The following is a 16,115-nucleotide window of genomic DNA, read 5'->3' on the forward strand; positions in this document are numbered from 1 at the left end:
CCATGGGCCGACAAGCCTACCTGGACAAGATAGCATTTGTATAGACCCCACCAGAACAGGCCGCGCAAGCAATGTCTGATGAGCACAACAGGGGCGCTCTGCATTTGAGCCTACATCTTGCGCTTCGCAGTCTTCAGGGTATGTGCAGCTCGAATCGGCGCAGTCTGAGATTCCTGCGCGGTACCATGAGGCCACTGCGAACAACTACATGCAGCTTTACGATGAGCGCGGAAACCCCATCAACCCGCGCTCCCACCAGTACGGCAAGAAGCTGAGAGGCGCTCAGAATGACGTGCTTGCATCGGTGGGCGTAGTGGAAAGAAGACGTTCGCCGGCAGAGGGACTACCTGGTTCAAGCGAAGAGCGCATCCAACTGCTCGAGGCCGAGGATACCATGGGCAATGCAGTCGCTTTGGCTACCACTTTTGCAGAAAACATTTGCACATGGTGGATAGGTACTATCAGAGATCGGTTATTGGTACGGTACATTCGTTCCGTGTGTAACAGGCTACTGCTGACACCCACAGACATTTCGATATCATCATGGCCTCACATTTAGTCAGATTGTTAATTCCGAGTGTGCCTTGTCAGGGACCTCAATCATGTATGCAGGCTTTGCTCCCCGGGTCTTTGCCGCTCTGAATATCCAAACTGCTGTATACAGCGTGTTCATGTATCAGCCGATTGAACGCTTGCTCCATGCAACACGCGCAAGTGCAAGGACACGCAATGTGTTCCGGCGAACGAGGAGATTACTAAGAACAAGGTCTGACCCACATGTCTCGAGGTGGGATGATTGCTTACACCGAATAGCCTCCGCGTTGGCCTTGAGATTCTCTGCTGCCCGTTTTACTACCACACTGCGCTGCAACGCTTGGGCCTAGTGCCTGCTCGACCACTCCTTCCCTCATGGCGCACTCTGATTCCATTTGCACTATCATCGCCACTACTCCCAGCCTACTTGCCTCAGCATGCCACTAACTCATTCGCGGATCGTTTCGCCGTTTTCTTCTTCTCGCCCGCCATCATTTTATGTTCGGAGCATATACTTGAGCGCTGGGTTTATGCCTGTGTGTACGAAGCTGTGGAATCATCAATCATTCGCCCCGACAAGCCTGACACAGCCAGCCGGGATGTCAATGGAAAGGATCGTGCGTTGACTGTGCTGGGGCTACGACGGGAGTCACCTCGGCTGATCCGCAATGGCATCCACAAGATACTTTGGATGCTGGGCTGGGCTTCCCCACTTGCAGCCTCGAGCACAGAACGGAAACAAACGGCCGGTGTGAACGAGACACGAGACATGAGCGATGCCCAGACAATACATGTTGGTGGTACGCGGGTTACGAACGCCACCCCACTAAGTCTACCCGTCGTTCAAACACAGGATCAGCGGGCAAACGAGCCGTTGGAGGCGGATGTGATAACCATGCCAGTGAGCGCAGTCGATGAGCTGATGCGTTCTACAAGCCCGCCAGGTTCAACAGCAGACTCGGAAGAGGAGGAGAATGACCCGCGGATACGAATCACATCGCGAGAAGGCATTGTGGAGATGGAAGTCCGCCTTCCACCGAGGACACTGTCTAGTCATAGCGAGGTTGCAGAAACGTTTGGATCTCCACGAGAGGGCAGAAGGAGCGAGTCTGTGGGGGCAGTTGACTTGTGGGAGAAGGAGAGGTATCATCGCGTGACGCAACTGTCGTGCGAGCCAGCTCAAATGATTGGGGCCATGGTGCGGGCTCAGCTTGTCGGGCTTGCGATGCTCCCCATTCGCATGCTGACGCTGCAGACGATCGCCTTGCACTATCTGTCGCGCCAAGGACGGCAGGGAGGCCCGCACCGGATGATTAGCTCACTGGAGATAGGTAGTGACCTGAGTGTGGTAGGGATTAGCAGGCAGGTGTTGCGGGTAGCGCTGTGTGGCGCGCTGGAAATGGCCGTGGATCTTGGGTTGTGGCAGATGCAGTACCTGGCCATTACGAAGCTTGGAAGGGAGTTGTTTGGATGGGGCACACTGTAGAAGGCGAGTTAGCCTGCTTCTAGAATGCCTGTATGCAAGTACGAGGCAAGGCGAGGCGAGACGGTGGTGGAGGGCAGGGCTGGCCCAGGAAGGGATTTATTTTTATAGGCGCTGTTAAGATGGTCGGCAGCAGCCGAATGCAATGGCCTCTGGGTGGCACTCTTGCGTGTTTCACGAGTAGCTGGATCTAAATGCCGGTGTCGATAATGTTCCGAAAAGAGCACAGAGACGAGCGTCTCCACGATTCGAGTGGGGACGGGGGGCCTCGGTTTGGTCCTAGCGAAGAGCCAGTTCCCCCACCAGGGAGTCTGGGCAGTGAATGCAGTGGTGCAGGTGTAGCGACGGGGCGGGGTGGCATGGTTGGTGGGATGGAGGATGACAGTGGCAGACTCTCGCTCTCTCGGTCAGGCTAAAAGGCACATAGGGGGCAGTGGGGTGCAAGATGAGGCTTTGCTTGGCGGCAGCAGTCGAAGAGACCAAGGCGTTCCTTAGACATACGAGGCTGCGAGGGTGAAGGGGCGTGATTGGGCGCGCCAGATTACGGAGAGGCCGCTGGGATCACCATTGACTTTGCGACGCGGAAATTGCAGCGCATGCAAAGCAGCAGCACATGCAACGCAGCCAGAGGCAACAACATGCAGCCGGGATCAAGAGCCGGCGTGCTATCGAGGGCATAAACGTCTTGACAAAGAGACATGTGCGGCATGAGGACATGGTGCCGGGAAGCGATCAGCAAAACATCATCTCCGAGACGTGGTTTCTGCAAATAGCCTTGAGGCAGGCCGGCACTTGCAGGACACGACAAGGCAGGGTACGAGGACCGGTAGATAGAATGTGGTGCATATGGTAAGTTGAGATAGTACAGATGGGTGGATATGGATGGGTACTTAGTGTAGAGACCAGGGCGGGCTGCATGAAGCCGGGCCCGGGATGATACGCGAGTATGTGTGTGAGGGTGCTTACCTGACATGGCCTGGCTGGTGGCAGGGCTCGATGACGGATGGGGAGAGACGGTTGGTTGGCGTGAGGCCTAACGTCTTTAGTCGACTGAGCCAACATGGATGAGGTGCTGGCTTCAACATGGAAATGTGAAGCCTTGCCCCTTTTTGCCGGGGAGCAGCCTGATGCGAGGGTGCGAGGGTGCGAGGGAGTTTGCTACTGTGGCTGTCACTGTCCGACTACCTCAGGCGCATACATAGATAGCCATCAAAGTCGCCAACCAGCCAGCCAGCCAGCCAGCCAGCCAGCACTCAATGCCACCATTGTCTTTTTGTACATGCTCTACTTACACACACACACACACATACAGCCCTACAATCTGTAATCAGATAGCTGTACACGGGGCCGCCCTCGCTCGCTCGCTCACCCACTCGTTCCTGTAGTTAGCGGGCGGAGGTTTTGTCGGTCGGTGGCTCCTCGGGCCCCTGCACCCACCCACACACACACACACACACACATCCACCCACCCATCCATCCACCCATACACGCCCACACACTCGCTTTCGTCCACTTCCGCCTGCCAGGGGACGGCCACGCTTGGGCTTCTCGGCGACCAGCCGACCACTCACCAACGCTCCTTTTTCCCCACCACGCAGGACCCGTTGTGCAGGCCTGCGAAAGAGAGAGCGAGACCTCGCAGAGACCCTGAGTCTGCTCTCGCCATCCCTCCCTGCTGCTGCTACACTATTGCTGCCGTCACTGCCGCCATCGCCGCCCCTCGCCCAACTCCACCCCAAGCCATCCTCACGCGCCGCCGCTTGTCCGCCGCGCGTGTCTGTGTGCCCAGCAGCAACAGAGCAACAGCAGCAGCAACAGCATCTCCATCTTTCATCCCTCCCTTACCTTTTCTTGGTCAGACCTCCGCCAGCCGGTAGTCCCCCACGACGCCTACGGCCACGACACGACCCGCATCCGCTACTGACCCTCACGCCCCCCGCTCCCCTGCCCACTTTGTCGCTCTTTTATTTCTTTAAAAAAAACTATCCCCTCCGTCCCCTCGTGTGCGACTTCTGCGCTGGTGCACAGTCACGGCTGTCCGACGGACATGTGTGCTGTGGCGTAGCAGGTCTACCTGGAAAAACAAAGGCGACCACGCCAGCAGTGCAGCGCCAACTCCCGCCCCCCAAGCTGCATTAGCACTCCTCCATACGCGGCGCGCCCCATCACCATGTCGGGCAACTCGCTTCCTCGCCCTTCGCGACCCTCGATTGCGCCGCCCACAGGTCCCTTGCCTTCGCTGCCCGTTGCAAAGTCAAGAAACTCAAATGTCGGTCCCACCACCGCCCGATCTTCGCTGCTGCCCGGCGCCACAAACAACCGCACAGTCTCGTCGTCCGCGTTGCCACACCGGTCCTTGTCGAACTCAAAACTCCAGGCTGCCAACGGCTTGACCAACGACGAGGGTGGTCCTGCTACATCACTACCGGCTGGTAAATCACTACGCAAGACAGTTAGCATCGGCTCCTTTCCGCAACCACCCAGGCACAGCGGAAGGTCAAATCCCTCGAGCCCGCTCTCGACGAGTAGCACACCGGGAGGAGACGTGGGCGTAGGCTCAAAGACGGGTGCAAAATCATCGCTGCCCCCGCGCGAAAGCAGTCTCAAGAAGCCTCGCGCCTCAAACATTGGTGGCCGCGGTCTGTTGCCCAAATCTCCCCTCTCCCCTAGTCTACTCAACGGAAGCGCAGACTCGGTGGCCGTAGAGACTGGGCATCTCAGTCTTCCGTCTCCGCCCCACAGCCGCAACTCGTCTCCACAGGGATCATATGCAACAAGCGCGACTACCGCCGAAGATGGCGAAGACGGTGCAAACAAAGATGGCAAGCCTCCCAAGGATGGAAAAGGCAATGTTATTGTTAGCGTACGCGTGCGCCCGGACGTTGGAGCAAAAGATGGAAAACATGACGTGGACTGGGAAGTCAACAACAAGCGTGCATTGATTGCCTACAGAGGCAAGGAGGGGGGAGATTACTACTATGGTATAGTTGCACAACTTACGTTCAAGATGACCGACCTCAGCTAATCTGACATGGTGCAGATAATGTATTTGACCCGCAAGATAACAATGCACGCGTCTACGATGCAGCAGCCAAGCGACTTGTCCGCCGAGTCATGGAAGGCTACCACGGTACCGTCTTCGCATACGGCATGACTGGAACTGGAAAGACATTCTCGATGCAAGGAACGGCAACCAACCCTGGTGTCATACCATTGGCCATTACCGACATCTTCTCCTACATTCGAGAGACACCGCAGCGCGAGTTTCTCCTGCGAGTCAGTTACATTGAAATCTACAACGAAAAAATCATCGACCTGCTGGCAGGACCTGTTGTTGGCATGAATGGTCAGACTGGACCTGTTGAGGAAATTAAATTGCGCGAGGACAGCAAGCGCGGTGTTTATGCGACGCCGCTCAAAGAGGAAATCGTGCAGAGTCCCACGCAGTTGCTTCGAGTCATTGCCCGCGGAGACAATTCTCGAAAAGTGGCAGGCACCCAATTCAACGCACGCAGTTCGCGAAGTCACGCCGTGGTGCAAATCGTTGTCGAAAGCAGAGAGCGCGCGCCCGGCCCCGCAGTCGCATCCGGTGACAAGCGGTCTGCCATTGTTCCTGGCGGTGTGCGTGTCTCGACACTGAGTCTTATCGATTTGGCTGGATCTGAAAAGGCAGCTGATAGCAAAGAGAGGAGAACTGAAGGTTCTCACATCAACAAGAGTTTGCTTACCTTGGGTACAGTCATTGGCCGCCTCGCCTCAGACAAGGAAAAGTTGGAAAAGGACAAGGGCAAAGGAGATAAACATCTACCCTACCGAGACAGTAAACTTACCCGCCTCTTGCAACCAGCGCTTTCCGGAAACTCCTTGGTTAGCATTCTGTGCACAATTCAGATTGGAGCTAGCGGGAGCCCCGCAGCGGCGATCAGTCATACGGGTGAAACCTTGAATACGCTCAAGTTTGCATCCCGAGCCAAGAACAACATTGTCAGTCATGCCAAGAAGGCAGACGAGTCCATGGGTGCTGGCGGAGACGCGGGGAGCCGAGCTCTTCTTGACCGCTATCGTCTAGAGATTGAGGACCTGAAGAGGCAGTTGGCCGAGGGCAAGTCCAAGGAAGTCAAAGAAAAAGAAGTGGAAGACGATGACATCAAGAGGGACAAGGAGGAAGAAAGGGTCCGTGAGCTCGAGGACAAGCGACGACACGAAGAGCAGATGCTGGAAATGCAGCTCGCCAGAACCGCACTGAAGGAGCGAATCGAGCATCTCAACCGGTTGATTCTGAGTTCGAAATCACTCGGTGTCAACAATGGCCGGTCGTATACATCCATGAGCCTACAGCGCCAGTCTGTTGTGAGTAATACGCACACCGATATGCGACCAATGTCGATTCGTTCGTCTGCAAGTCACCACACTCTTGGAGCCTTCCGTAGGAAAAGCACCCCGCAACCACACCCCGACGGCTCCGAAGAGGACGATTCTGTTGGTGATAATGGCGACGGTTATGCAACTCAAAGCGTGCAGATACAGGCACTGCAAGCCGATCTCTCGGACAAGAACCGTTACATTGCTACCCTCGAAAAGCGTCTGCTGCACGCTCGGAGAGCTAGTCATTCTCGAGTTTCTCTGTCACTATCACACAGGCTCACTGGTAGTGAGGAAGGTAGCATGATCGCGGCTCTTGCTGAGAGAGACAATGAAATTGTGAACCTTCGCGCACAACTTGAAGACAAGGAGCGGATGATTTCAGCCCTCACATCGGCGCGCAAGAAGAACGACAATGCACACGACATGGGAAGCGAATCACCCGGCAGCCGTCGAACCTCGGGCTACCAACGCAGCGCCAGTGATGGCAGCGCGGCCAGCATGGCCCACAAGGGACCGACGTCGCCTGCACCTAGTGTGAAAGCGCCCTTCCCGCCCCCTCCAACTTCCAACGGCACAACCAAGAACATCGAAGAGATGACACGCATGCTCGACGAGATGATCACCGGACGTGTTGAGAAGACTGCCAGGCGGAGCAGTCTCATGCCAGTCACCGAAGGCTGATTGGCTTTGCCTAGATGACAAAAGCAAATTGCGAGAGCGTCATGTCGGGTACCTGACACGGACCAGCACCGCATCATTACATTCAAAGACGAAAAGAGGTACTGTAATGGGGATGAGAAGAGTCAGCACCAACGGCGCCAGACCGAGTACCTCAAAAGTTTTATTTTCTATTATATCTTTCACATGCAGCAATCTCTCTTCAATTACGAGGGATTCCATAGCGATTGGCGTTGAATGGGTCACGGAGTACAACACCGGCACAGGAATGGATCCCGACCTGGGTCTGCGATGGGTACGCACGGGCATTAGACGATGGAGGGGGGTCTTCTGTTGCATTACCCAATTCGATGCAGCCCCGGGAGGATTGTACACTACCTTTTTTTGTTTCGTTCCTTTTTTCTTACATTCTTCCCCCACCTTCCTGCGTCAAGGGACCTTCGATCTGATACCCCCTTTTTTTCATCTTACATAGTTGGTCAACATTTTTGTTTCGCTCACGATGCACATATAGCAGCCACATCAAGTAGCTTCATGATCTGTCCTGTTCAGATCACATGATTAGTCTCACGTCCATTTCCTCTGGGTAGCGGGCGCTTGCGTTTGTGTTAATAAATTAGGTGGAAGACATTTTTTGTATTGGTAGTATTTTAGAAAAGACTGCATACGTATTCCCACTGTCATCTGGTAGATAGGACTAAGTATGGTAGTAGACACGGTTACCCCAATTGATAGTAAGCCTTACCGGGGCTTCTCGGGACGATCACTTGATGCCCGTCTGACTACATGCCCGGCTGTGCATAATGTTTCTGGAATAGAAAAAAAAGGGCCTTTAATAATAACAGTCTCTGTCAAACACGCAGCCAGACTGGTGTGTGTATGCCTGTTTATTTCAAACCTAGGGCAGAAGACCCCATATCTAAAATATGTTAAGGTCTGTATACGGCCACCAACCAACATGCACAAAACCGTAGTAGATAAGTTCTGTCACCAGTCAGGTGGCCGTTACCCAAGACCACTAACATGCTTTCTTTTTTTAGCGCCGGACATGAGGCAACGCCAGCGCCTCGACGACGTTACACTAAAAGACGCAAGCTGAAACACCACCTTTCCCTTTACCCCCCCCCCTTCTTCGCCCCCCGCACATGCAGCGAAATGAAAGACCCGTCCCTTTCCCTCCCTTCCCGCCTTTCCGACCTTCCTATTCTTGTCCTACCTTTGTTCTTTGGCTCAAATAAGTAAAGTCGCCATTTCCCCCCCCTTCCCTTTCCCTTTTCCCAATCTTAAGTCTTCGATCCCTATCGAGAGAGCTTGTGTGAATCGTCTTTGACTTTCCCTTACCCCCCCCCCTCCTCCTCCTCCTCCCCTCGGACCGCTCTGTGGTCTTTTTTTTCTTCCCACCCTTTCCTTTTCCCGCGGAAAGCTTAGACGAGGGTTCTCCCTTGTATCTCGTTTTCTTCAAGGGTGGATACTCTTCTTTGGGTCGGTTTGCCAATCCTGAGTTACGGGAAGTTAGCCTTGATCTCTCTCGTTTTGGGTGTGAAACCACTCTTGCGCCAGGAAAGGGTTGTGCCCGCTTTCTTATGGCTTTTTGAAGGACTGGGGCCCTTATTTCCACCTTTTCTCTTCTTGTGCATCTTTTTCTTTCTTTTTCTTCTCTCTTTCTTCCACTTCTACCCTACATTCTTGTTACAGGGGGAGGACTGCGTCCTATCTCAGTTTTTTTTTACTTTTTTTTCGACTTGTTGCTTGCTTTGAACGGCGGTGCCTTTCGTCCCCTCCTTCACTTACAAAACTTTGATTTTTTTTCGTTTTCCGAACCCCCCGTTCGTAAAACGATCGTCCTGCTTATTACGAGCAACTCATTGTACTTCGCTGCAATAGCTTCCTGCGTCATCCGAGTGGTACGACACGCACGGCCAGCAAGTCGCCCGATTTGGCCGGATTTTCGCATTTCCACCCTAGTCACGAATCGAATTGTCTGAGGTGCTGACGACATCATATCTCTCTGCTTCTCATTATGCTGAACCAAGTCACCCAAAAAATCACAAAGATGCATGCGAGACGGAACCCTGGTCTATCCTTGCAGCCGACAGCGCAATATTCGCAACTGGAACCCCCACCTCATTCGGCTACATCTAGCGCTTTTCTCTCTCCGACACTCCCCTCCCGGCGCGGACTACTTGCGAGATCTCCCCCCGCCAGCCCGAGCCTTCCGAGCCTGCTACCCAAACATGGAAAGGTCCCGCACCCGAACCATGGCAAGTTTGTAAGGAGGATACTTTTGGGATGCTGTGGCGTGGCTTTTCTTCTATGGATCGTGCTAAGGCACATCTACACGAACTCGCATTATGCAACGCCTTATGACGACGAGGTCGAGGATGAGTGGGAAATGGTCGGTGGTAGCCGGTTGCCACACGAGCCTTCTGCTGTTGCGCTCATAGATGCAAAGGGCAAAATGAGGTGGACTGTGTCGATTCCGTCAACTTATGATTTCCCGCTGCAGCCAGCGCAGTATCGCGAGATATGCCACCAGGCAATGGAAGTGTCCAAGGAAGTCAGTCAGGGGCCGAAGAAATCAGCGAGTCATGCTAGGAGGATGGTGCCCTATAACCAAAAAGATCAGTACTACATTGATATCAAAGAGGCGGAGGAACAGGCACTGTTGCCACCTGCCAAGTCAAAGGGAAGGCCCAAGAACTTTGTCGAGGATCAGGCTATGAAGGATGGGGCTTCAACAGAGGGGCTCAAGGTCTGTGAAAGGAGCTTGACCTACGTCATGGAGACTGGAGATGCTGGGTTTGGAAATACACTGATGCGGTTGTGGATGTCGTATGGTCTGGCAAAGACTGAGAACCGTGCCTTTTTCATCGATGACTCTCGCTGGTATGCTCAGTGCACTTGCAAAAACATTTCTTCGACTAACAGTGAACTAGGCCCTACGGCAAATACTCGACATACTTCCAACCTCCACCCTCTGCAGGCTGCCTTCCTCCCCCGCCGTCACACATCGTCCCTTGCCCCCACTCCGCGAACCACCTTGTCGTCAGCGATGCAACCGTGAGGAGCACCTTTGGCCATGCCTTCACTGAGCAATACGAAGACGCAAGAAAAATGGGTGTATTCCGCCAATCCAAAATCTTCGCCCTCGCCCGCACCGGCTACGAAGCCCTCTTCAAGCTCCGGTCAGACGACGAAGCCTACGTGCTCCAAAAATCCCACGACATGTACGGCGCCGTCAAACTCGAGGGCGGCCTCAGCATCGGCATGCACGTCCGCCACGGCGACAAACACCCCATGGAATACCAATACGCAAAAGACTACATCCCCCTCGCCCGCTACATCGAAACCGCTCGCGACCTGTACATTGAAATCGTCGAAGGCGAATCTATCCGCTCCAAAAAGCGCTCCAACACGCATCCCCTGACCCCCCGCCACACATCCTCCAAAATGATCCTCGCCTCCGACGACCCCCTCGTCTACGACTCGCCCGAACTCGGTCCAAACAGCGTCCGCGCCCAAGACCGCATCGTCCTCGCTACCAAACAGCAACTCGAAGCCGCACAAAAGGAACCCAAGAAGAACGCTTGGATCGACGAGGTTACCGGTTGGGAAGGCGGTTTCTACCGCGACGTCTTCTTTTCCCTCGGTCAACCCGTGGGCAACGCGAAAGATATGAAGGAATTCACCAAGAACCCTGCCTCCGATGTTCCGGAATCTGCGATGAAACTGAGAGAGTTGGTGGGACGCGCCTATCTACTTGATCTCGCCGTGCTGGGGAAAGCAGATACGGTGATTTGTACAATGAGCAGTGTGAGCTGCCGCCTTTTGGCCGTCATGATGGGCTGGGCGGATGCAATTGAAGGCAACAAATGGAGGAATATCGATGGCTCGTTTGATTGGAGGGGAATCATTTGGTGATTTTTTTTGAAGATTCTGTTCTTTTCGGTTCTGCTCTCTTTTTCGGGGGGAGGGAGCGGGGGTTTTTTTTTCTTTCTCGGATTGAGAATATAACTAGGAAATGCGAAAATATTACCACATCCATTCTTTCTTTCTTTCTTCCTTTCTTTCTTCCCACTATCTGCTATGAATTCCTTGGACTCTCTCTCTCTCTTTTTTTTTCGCTTACGTACACGTTATATCCCTATTGCATATACAGTGACATTCTCTCTTTTCTTGCTTCTCACAAGCACAGACTTAGCATACGCTGATATCGTCACATATCTCCGACCTCGATATCACACGGTCAGTTATTATAACAATCTAGGGTGAAATTGCGGGGGTATGTGATAATTCATGCGTTGAGGAGAGTTTAAAACCGTCCGAGGGGTGCTAGTTTGTTTTACATAGAATAGCAATACAAAGGTACGCTATAGGTAGGTTCAACATTGCAGATTACGAAACAAAATGCGTTATATTGTGTGCTATTGCTATAGTTGCTATTAATCCGAGTGTGTAAATTACGTAAGGTGAAATTCATCATCCTCTATCCCAATCCCCATATGCCAAACCTCGTTCTTCGTATGATCTCACGTGTCTTCATCGCCCCAGCCCGTCGTATAATCTCATCCGCCGTATAATCTCACACGTCGTACAATCTCACCCAACCCAACCCTACCCCTCAAACATCTTAGTCGTACTAACATTAATCCGACTCCACACCTTGCCCACCCTCAACGCGGTCAGAAACTTACTGGGCCAATAAACGTGATATAGCACGAAAAACGGTAGTGGGTCTTCAAACGTGTAGGTCCCGTCTTTCCACGCAGCAACATGTTTGACGAAGGTCAATAAATCCGCGAGTGCGTGTTGTACGGATTTGGCACCGAAGAGGGTGTCAAGCAGAGGTAGGATAGCCAGGGCGACGAGGTCGTGACCGAGCCAGTAGTAAGATTTTGTGGGTGTACGAGGAAAGACTGGAGTTGCGTCTGGTTTTGAAGAAGAAAGTGAGTTATTGAAGATAGAGAGATATGCATCTGCCAGTTCGGGTGTTTGTTCGAATAAGACGACCGCGGTATGAGCACGTGGGTTGGACTCGATGGGGTAGAATTTTGCGTCGGCGCCTTGGTCGTCGTTTTCGACGAGGAAGTCGAAACTCAAGTGGCCGGTAAAGTTTTGGCCGCCATCTGCGCAGACACGCTCGGTGAAGGCGAGCATTTTTTGGCTGAGAGGGGAGGACGGGGGGAGTGCTTCGTAATGCATGAGGAGCTCAAGACTGGGGCAGCTGGTGAAGGCTTTTACTTTTCCACGGTTGACGAGGGCATGGGTGCAGTATTCGTTTCCTTTGATGTATTGCTGGAGCTGGAAGGGGTTGTCTTTGCTGATATTGAGCGAGTGGATGTAGTCGGCTGTTGCGGTTGTCGTCTGGAAAGGGAGCAAAGTCATCATGTTGTTCCTGGCTTTGTCGTCTACGCCAATTGGTTTCATGATGAATTTTCGGCGGCTATCTTTTTTTCCTTTTGTAGGGGTTCTGTGCAGTTCTCTCATGAGCACATCGAGTGCTTCGTTTGCGTCTGTGCAGCGATGGGATTCCGGAACCGGGAGACCGAGTGACTCAATGTAGTCAATGAACTTGTCTTTTTCGTGAAACTTTTCAACGACATCTTCACGGAACTGAATGGCTTCAAACGGACGTCCACGCTCTCGTGCTTGTATCTCTGCTAGACGAACGACTTGTCCGTCTTCGACTGCTGCAATGACACTGGAACAGGAGATCCACAAGTCGACCTTTTCGTTCTGGATAACGGAGAGGAGGGAGTCGATGTATGGCTCCGCATCGTCGCCAATGGGTGTCTGCAGACGAAAGTACTTTGATATTGCGGTTGAGAATCGGCCTGGAGAGAGAGCGGATATGTCGGCACCAATGATGCGATGCGGTGTATGCTGGGCCAAATTTCGAGCAATAGTCAAGCCCTTTGTCATGGACACGCCCGTGACGAGAATCGTCTTGCGCCTCCGAGTTGCTGCAACATGTCTCCTGTCCTCTCTGGTGAATGTTGCAGTGCGCTCTCCGTGAAGCTTCGTCACAGCAAGCCCCAGCAGGACCAAAGCGGCCGAGAGAGGAGCAAGCAGCGCGCTCAGCGCCAGCAGCAGCACATTCTTGCCTACATGGCGGTAGTAGAACGGCACAGCAGCATCAGGCTCGATGCCTTTGGCCATGTTTCTGGGGTTGGGATGCTGGATGTTGGAGCTCGTGACCTCGGCACTTGTGCTCGCAGTGCTTCACCGTTCAGACAGGTCCCAACACACCCTCACGGGCTTACTTTGATCCCAGGCGCACCGACCAGTGGGATTCGTCCACGCGCAGACTGCAAGCTGCAAGTAATGAATGCTAGCGGCTCAGACGGCTCGGTATAATGCTTGCCGCGCGTGCATGTCAGTACACCTTACATACGAGGTGGTCGAGATGCGTGGGGCAGACGGGCGCAGGCGCACGGCGAAAGATATGGGTGGTCGACTAGTCTAAACGTCATCGTTATTTGGCCCGTGGACAATATGCGCGTACGACATGCGCGGCAGCGCTAGACACCGGTGGTTCCGTACGAGATTCAGCAGAGTAGACATCGCGTAGATCCTCATCCCTGCTGTGTCGCGTATTTGCTTCTTTGTGACTGACCACCTACTGCATAGTCACTGCATTGCATTCCGAGGTGGCGTTGGCATCCCTCTCGAGCTCCGTCATCAGCAAGGAGGATTGCATGTTTGATCACATTCACTCTTGTAGCTGGACCCGTATTGAATATCCCTCCCCCCTCCTTGCTGCCGGTCCCCGGACTTCACATCCGCCCCTGACCCCTAGTGATCCAACTGTGCCGCCCATATCTCTCTATTCTCACGCATTCCTACCCAACGCATCGCGTAATCTCGATCCCGTCCTGTCATGTTCAGCACTCGGCCACGGAGCTGGTCAAGAGTCTAGACTTACAGGTACGCCTGTCGGCTCAAAGCTGTTGATCAGCTTACTCTCGTACTGCAGATGCGGGTTGCCTCTGCTTTCACTGAACTTGGCCTTGCCATATCGCTTCTCGTACATCTTGACATTCGTCTCAGCAATACCATTGAGGTTCGTCTGGCCGCCCTCTCCAGCCTCCTTGACCTTCTCCTCGACGCTCGATCTGACGTACTTCAAGTACGGCGGATTTCCGGGCTTAATGACATTGTCTGCAGCGAGCACTGAGCCTTTAGTGATCAGCCCAAGTTCTTCACAAAGCTTGAGATCTGTCGTGTAGGCTGGCTTGTAGTGGTCAAGGAACATGAGATCCACATGCTTGAGCTGGCCCGATGCTACCAGACGTGCAATTCCCTCGTCGCTCGAGCCCACAACCACCTTTACGAGGTCACTGAGCCCTGCGAGGTCGACGAGGGACATGATGACTGCCGCGAATGCAGGATCACGCTCGAAGCTAAAGTATCGCTCACCGCCAGCTTTGCGTACTGCGTCTGCGAAGAGGATACACGAGTAGCCCACGTAACCGCCGAGTTCGATCTGCTTGCTGTTAGAAAATGGTCTTGTTCCTCGAGACTTGCATACCATGGTTTTTGGCTTGACCTCTGCAATGAGATCAGTGACAATGCGGCCCTTGTCCTCTCCAACATTCATAAGATACTTCTTTGTTCGCCCATATTCATCAATGGCGGCTAGGACGCCCTCTGGTGAGCCTCGTATCTTGTCAATGTTGGGGTGTGAGTAAACAAAGTGCAGCAGCTCAATCTCCCGTCCATCGTCAAAAAAAGCACCCTTTTCCTCTTGTGCTGCGTACGCTTTGCTCTGGTCGAAGCTACCCATGATTGCTGCTGTTCAATGGCGAAATAAAAATGTATCAGTGGCTTGTCACACTCGACGCGTCTGGAGGTGTCTATGCCCCTCAACGCGTAGACCCTAGTGCGGGGCTGGTGCTAATCATGACGAAATGCAATGCAGGAACATGTGAGATAGTTGAGGGGTCTGCAGTTCGCTCCACACGTTTAGTACGCAACCTACAGAACCACCCCCTGCGGTGGCAAAAGCACAAGGTGTCATCGGTTATGTTAGGGTATTACCAACGGGTTGCCACAATAAGCACCTGCCGTATTGCTTTTACTGCCGAAACCCCGTATTGCGCGTGGGATGCCAATGTAGCGGGGACGTTGGATCATGCCAGTTTGGTGGCCCCAAGCCGTGTGTGCATCCAGTGTGCCCCCTTGGCACTGACTACGGCAAGTAGTACGCGGTACCATGTGGATACTTGGTGCCATGATGGGCCGCTTGACTGGTGCATATCTGCTTCTGCGCGGTGTTGACGTTTCACTTTTGTATATATACCTGTTGTCGTCAACGATCTAGAGCCCGGTAGCCTTTACTAGCCTGTTATAGCTGGCAGAGTACAGCCGTGACAAGTTACGCTTGTCGATTCAGAGTTAAATAACTCAACGATCTTGGGATCCGCAAAACTTTATCTACCCGAAGCGGGAGCTAAGATCGAAAACCAGCCTAAGGTCGTCACGATTCTTTCATGTATACAGCAAGCGTGCGTGGAATTGTCATGTCGAAATCCCCATTCTTATGGTACCGGTGGTTTCCTGTATGCCCTAACTGCTCATAGTAGCCGCGTGGGACTCGCTGGACGTACTGCCCGCACCTCTGATCACCCTCAACATATCCCTAGACCGTCAGCCACCGTTCAATGCATGAAATATAGTGGGTATGAGGTGATTTTCTGTGCTTGCCCCGCAGTCGTAGTGTATTTCCTCCACAACCGGGTGAGACTCCGTCTTTGCACCAAATCGGCTAGCAGCTCGTGCTACGCCACTTCTGTCCCTGGTCGATAGTGGTTACTAGGGTTCTGCGTTTCTCCGAGCATGCAAAAGCACATGTTTGCATGGGCAAATGTCATATCCCATGTGCAAGAGCCGGTTTCTGCCGCTACCAAAGTCAACCTCCCCGGAGTCATATCATCATTGCTGGCCAGTAAGAGCCTAGTTTGTCTCCTAGTAATCCCGTACCAAGTCGAAACAACACGGGACCCATGAAAGGCCACATCATGGACGATAGTGGTGCGTGTGCTTGACGTTTCCT

General features: G+C 53.3%; 6 protein-coding genes across 6 annotated transcripts; 4 read left to right on the plus strand and 2 right to left on the minus strand.

The window, feature by feature from the left end:
* Window positions 1-2: 2 nt before the first annotated feature.
* COCCADRAFT_32265 (uncharacterized protein) lies at window positions 3-2,020 on the plus strand (the record flags this gene model as incomplete). Its single annotated transcript, XM_007708840.1, has 4 exons — window positions 3-38; window positions 92-478; window positions 528-766; window positions 814-2,020. The coding sequence occupies 4 exons, from the start codon at window positions 3-5 to the stop codon at window positions 2,018-2,020; spliced, it is 1,869 nt and encodes a 622-aa protein (XP_007707030.1).
* A 2,167-nt stretch (window positions 2,021-4,187) lies between these two features.
* Window positions 4,188-7,063, plus strand: COCCADRAFT_21938 (uncharacterized protein; the record flags this gene model as incomplete). Its single annotated transcript, XM_007708814.1, has 2 exons — window positions 4,188-4,998; window positions 5,058-7,063. The coding sequence occupies 2 exons, from the start codon at window positions 4,188-4,190 to the stop codon at window positions 7,061-7,063; spliced, it is 2,817 nt and encodes a 938-aa protein (XP_007707004.1).
* A 2,017-nt stretch (window positions 7,064-9,080) lies between these two features.
* On the plus strand, window positions 9,081-10,981 carry COCCADRAFT_82428 (uncharacterized protein; the record flags this gene model as incomplete). Its single annotated transcript, XM_007708884.1, has 2 exons — window positions 9,081-9,946; window positions 9,997-10,981. The coding sequence occupies 2 exons, from the start codon at window positions 9,081-9,083 to the stop codon at window positions 10,979-10,981; spliced, it is 1,851 nt and encodes a 616-aa protein (XP_007707074.1).
* A 693-nt stretch (window positions 10,982-11,674) lies between these two features.
* Window positions 11,675-13,219, minus strand: COCCADRAFT_82406 (uncharacterized protein; the record flags this gene model as incomplete). Its single annotated transcript, XM_007708885.1, has 1 exon — window positions 11,675-13,219. The coding sequence occupies one exon, from the start codon at window positions 13,217-13,219 to the stop codon at window positions 11,675-11,677; it is 1,545 nt and encodes a 514-aa protein (XP_007707075.1).
* Window positions 13,220-13,902: 683 nt separating this feature from the next.
* On the minus strand, window positions 13,903-14,846 carry COCCADRAFT_627 (uncharacterized protein; the record flags this gene model as incomplete). Its single annotated transcript, XM_007708786.1, has 3 exons — window positions 13,903-13,935; window positions 13,986-14,546; window positions 14,592-14,846. The coding sequence occupies 3 exons, from the start codon at window positions 14,844-14,846 to the stop codon at window positions 13,903-13,905; spliced, it is 849 nt and encodes a 282-aa protein (XP_007706976.1).
* Window positions 14,847-15,085: 239 nt separating this feature from the next.
* On the plus strand, window positions 15,086-15,340 carry COCCADRAFT_32270 (uncharacterized protein; the record flags this gene model as incomplete). The annotated part of the gene is made up of 1 exon (XM_007708841.1): window positions 15,086-15,340. The coding sequence occupies one exon, from the start codon at window positions 15,086-15,088 to the stop codon at window positions 15,338-15,340; it is 255 nt and encodes an 84-aa protein (XP_007707031.1).
* Between the last annotated feature and the right edge of the window lie 775 nt (window positions 15,341-16,115).

This window comes from Bipolaris zeicola, assembly GCF_000523435.1.
Source record: "Bipolaris zeicola 26-R-13 unplaced genomic scaffold scaffold_4, whole genome shotgun sequence".
Lineage (NCBI taxonomy): Eukaryota > Fungi > Ascomycota > Dothideomycetes > Pleosporales > Pleosporaceae > Bipolaris > Bipolaris zeicola.